General features: G+C 38.7%; 2 protein-coding genes across 2 annotated transcripts; one reads left to right on the top strand and one right to left on the bottom strand.

The window, feature by feature from the left end:
* Nucleotides 1-2,664, top strand: LOC147489517 (transcription factor MYB64-like). Its single transcript, XM_086572721.1, has 3 exons — nt 1-607; nt 741-867; nt 1,684-2,664. The coding sequence occupies exons 1-3, from the start codon at nt 207-209 to the stop codon at nt 2,503-2,505; spliced, it is 1,350 nt and encodes a 449-aa protein (XP_086428847.1). The 5' UTR covers nt 1-206; the 3' UTR covers nt 2,506-2,664.
* Nucleotides 2,665-3,215: 551 nt separating this feature from the next.
* LOC147489516 (uncharacterized) lies at nt 3,216-4,088 on the bottom strand. Its single transcript, XM_086574667.1, has one exon. It carries the CDS (start codon nt 4,086-4,088, stop codon nt 3,216-3,218), a length of 873 nt encoding a protein of 290 aa, XP_086430793.1.

Here is a 4,088-nt window from a genome sequence, read left to right as displayed (position 1 = left end):
AACTGATATGGCCCACTAAAGCTACAAATATAACAGGCTTTTCTAGTTTTCTCTCTCTATTGCAACTGTGTTTTGTTGCAAGTCTTACAACAAGTATTAGAAGAAAACACAGCAACCTCAAATCAAGAAAGTTCGTTCTATAGCCATTTTGAGTAGCTTATGCTTTGCTTTTTCTTCTTGTTTTCATCATCCTTAAATTTCTTAGCATGGAAAGAGTAGCTGGTTTCGCTTTAGATTACGAGAATCGCTTTGTTATTCGGCCAACTCCTCCAACATTAAGTACTGCTATAGACAGGTACTTGTTTAGTCCAAATGATCTCACACAAAAACAAATGCAAAAAAATGTGAAGAACAATGAGAGAATTGTTTCGGCGAATGGGGTATCTGAATTTTCGACTTCTCATTGTGTAATTGATCATAGTGCAAGTGAGAATTCCATACTAAATGGGTATAAATGGACAAATGAGATGAAGAGCATGGCCATGATCGGTATGAAGGGAGAAGCGAAATTAAGAGACAAGAATACATTATGGATGGGAAAGAGAGTGAAAGGTGGCTCTTCTACTGCTACTTTGATCAAGGGACAGTGGACCGAAGATGAAGACAGGTGATGGTCGAGTTACATATATATGTTCAAGAACTTGTATATTGTTTTCACTCTTTCTTGTGTCTTACATATGATTTTTTTGGCGTTTTTTTTAACATTTCATATTGATTGGATGTACTGTCTTGTTGTGAAGGTTGTTGGTTAAGTTGGTCAAGGAAAATGGTATGAAGAAATGGGCTAAGATTGCACATAAGATGATTGGTAGAGCTGGTAAGCAGTGTAGAGAAAGATGGCATAATCATCTACGCCCTGACATTAAGGTCTCTTTCTCTCTCCCTATCCTTCCCTACGTACTACACTCATTCACTTGATTTCCTATTTGTTGATGTTTCTCTTCGATCATCTTTGTTAACTAATGAACTTGAGTATGTTGCTACATTATCTATGCTCATCTGTTTATGGGGTTCTCATTTTAGAATTTTTTGCTCCTGACTACGTTCTCGAATCTTTTGTCTTTCCTTATCTAGGGTTTAATTTCTATAAAAACTGGAAGCAAGTGTGAGACCTATCCATATATTGGGTTTGGTTTCTACACAAAATTCAATAGTGTTATGTTATATAATTTAGACTCGCTCTTTTCTGTGATAATGGAAGAAAAAATATAAATTAAACAAGAGTACTCATTAAACAACAGGAAAAAGGCCAATTGCCATGTACATGCAGCTTAATCCCTTGAGTTGGAGTTTATTTTGTAACCCTCACCATCTATAGGAATTTAGGTAAATTGACATATCGATCTGTTGAACACTTCAACTTTAGGGTTTTCTCAAGGATTAATTTTGTACTTTAGTTGAAAAGCAAAATCAAACTTGTGGAATCCTAGGATAGTCTCTTCAACGAACCCTTAAAACCCATCTCATAAACCATTTTTCTTTCATTCTATTGTCCGTGCATTTCCATGTGTAGGTAGTCTAGTAGATCTTTTTTTGGCAAAGTTATTTGCCGGTTTCTTGATGAATTAGAATTTTTTTACTACCATCAAATTTACTTCTATGAGTTACCAATTTTTAGATTTATGCCCACTTTTTTGTTGTCCCCCTCCTCATCTTCTTTTCACCCCTTACCCCTTACTGTAGAAGGATGCTTGGAATGAAGAAGAAGAGAGACTGTTAATTCAAGCCCATCAGAGGTTTGGAAACAGATGGGCTGAAATTGCAAAGCATATCCCTGGAAGATCAGAAAATGCAATAAAGAACCACTGGAATGCAACTAAAAGAAGGCAGGATTCAAGGAAAAACAACAAAAAGGCCTTCCAAGGTGCAAAAGTTCAACCATCTATACTACAAGAATACATAAGAAGCAAGTGCCTCATGGATGAATCCCCTATCACCAGCTCAACTGTTGCATCAACCCCATCCACAAACCCATCAAGCCAATTCAGCATTACAAATTCTGAACGATCTGAATCCTCAGTGACTGACGACTATGGACTAGTCACTCATGGCTACAATGACGAATTACTCTACATGGGAGGAATGCTGGAGAATTTTTATGGCGAGCCATTAGAAAGCGTAGTTGCGGAGTCCAGCGATGAAGAAGCATTTTATGCTGGCCACTCTCAGAATCCCCTTGTTCTTGGTTCCACAGAGTTCTATGCACTTAAGGATGATGGCAACTCATCAATGGAGATGAGCAACTTTGATTACTTGGGTACTACCACAATCAAAGAAGTCCAAGACGACGTCATGACAGAAGAAGGTACAAAAACATCCCACATGTATTCAGACATGTACATCTCTTATCTATTCGAGGGGGTTGCTCCTTTGCCTAATCCAACAAGCGAAAACTACTGTGGATCAGCATCAAGTTTGACCCTGCCAATGGACCAACCTTATTACAGTGTGAAGAAAGAAATGGATTTAATGGAAATGATTGCATGTTCTCGATCAGTTCTCTAAATGCATTACCAGCTGCTCAGCAAGACCTACTAGCTAGAGCAAAACTGATGGATGAACTGAAATTTTCCACTAGATGTAGCTAGAGAGTAGAAACTGCAGGTAGGGTAGGGCCGCGGGTGTGGTCGTGTGGAGAACCTTTGTAGAAATGTAACTTGAGAATCTGCTGTGATGTAACTTGGACTCAGAATCCGTTATAATTCCTCACGTTGGTTATGCTTAAAGAAGGCTTTTCTTGTTTTCAGTTCGTTGCAACATGCACAATCATTATTATTTTTTGTCCGGCCGGCTTGCTTTTGTTTCGTTTTTTTTTTTTGTTTGGTAAGTTTATCTATTTTATATTAAGAAAAAGGAAAGTTACAAAATTGTATGAACTCCATGAGAGTTACTCACCAGCCACATGCAAGTCAGTAACACCTCATATCAACTTCATGTTACAAATCTGAAATACAATCCATTAGGATTCTCCCATTTATACAACTATGGGAGAATACCTACATACACACTTACTTCATCTTTATCTAAGCTAGATCCTCTTGTTGTAGCAATGTCTGTTACAAAATTAGCTTCTCTCCATGTATGAGCTAAGAGAGCATACATCTTTGCAATTTACTTTTACACCACCCCCATCTTTTACTTAGTTGTCATGGTATCTTGCCCGTACTAAAAGCTTCTATCGCAACTGCTGAGTCAGATTCTAACCATAAGTTCAGCTAACCTTTCTCAATTGTTACTTCCGCATTCTCCAGAATTGCGTAACACTCAACAACATAGTTCGTCTCCACCCCTAAGCCCTTACAACTCATGAGCAGAAACTCACTATTATTATGATCTCGATACGTTGCATCCCACCTTGTTGGTCCAGGATTTCCCATGAAAGATCCGTCAACATTAACTTTGACTTGATCTATTTCAGGTAGTAACCACTTGCACTCCTTGATCTGTGGAGCTTTTCTTAGTTTTAGTTCAGCACCCCAAGCCAATCTCACAAAGTAATCATGTGCAGTACCATACATAGTACCATTTGACGTGTGTATAGCACAATTAACTTGTTGCTTCACATACTTTGTACAAAAGGCAAAGTTGTTACTTTCATCTTCAAAGTGTACTTTATTTCTGTGAAACCAAAGAGCCACCATGCCACCCACTACCGCTGCTTCCCACATATGCCTAACCACCACGCTACTACCTTGAGCCATCCTTCGAGCTTGTGTCAGACTGGAGAAGCCGTTTTTGAATCGGAACTTACTTGATATCCATTCCCACAGTTGCCTCGCAAATGGGCAATACCACAACAAGTGATTCAGATTTTTCAACATCCTTCTTACAAATTCCACATCTTGGTACCAGCTGCACCCCTCTTCTCTGAAGTTTTTTCCCGAGTTCGTTGCTGTAAAGTTTCTCATCAGTTTCCATGCATTCGCAGCTGTACTTGGGTGTATACGAGCACTCCATAGCACCTTATGCCAGCTGACCTTACTCTTCTTGCTTCTAATATCTTCGTATGCTGATGTAGTTGTAAATTCACCCTTTAAGTTTGGACACCAAATCTTCTGATCCTCATCCTGTGTCAAGGGTTTATCCAT

Source organism: Coptis chinensis, chromosome 7, assembly GCF_015680905.1.
Source record: "Coptis chinensis isolate HL-2020 chromosome 7, ASM1568090v1, whole genome shotgun sequence".
In the NCBI taxonomy this organism is placed as follows: Eukaryota; Viridiplantae; Streptophyta; class Magnoliopsida; order Ranunculales; family Ranunculaceae; genus Coptis; species Coptis chinensis.
The sequence above is the reverse complement of the archived record's forward strand: the minus strand, read 5'-3'. Positions and strand labels throughout refer to the sequence as shown.

Bases quoted from the DNA above. Each gene is read 5' to 3' on its own strand.
- LOC147489517 (XM_086572721.1), top strand. From the start codon at position 207: ATGGAAAGAGTAGCTGGTTTCGCTTTAGATTACGAGAATCGCTTTGTT. The intron at 608-740 runs GTGATGGTCGAG...CTTGTTGTGAAG, and splicing joins TGGACCGAAGATGAAGACAG to GTTGTTGGTTAAGTTGGTCA. The intron at 868-1,683 runs GTCTCTTTCTCT...CCCTTACTGTAG, and splicing joins ATCTACGCCCTGACATTAAG to AAGGATGCTTGGAATGAAGA.
- LOC147489516 (XM_086574667.1), bottom strand. From the start codon at position 4,088: ATGGATAAACCCTTGACACAGGATGAGGATCAGAAGATTTGGTGTCCA.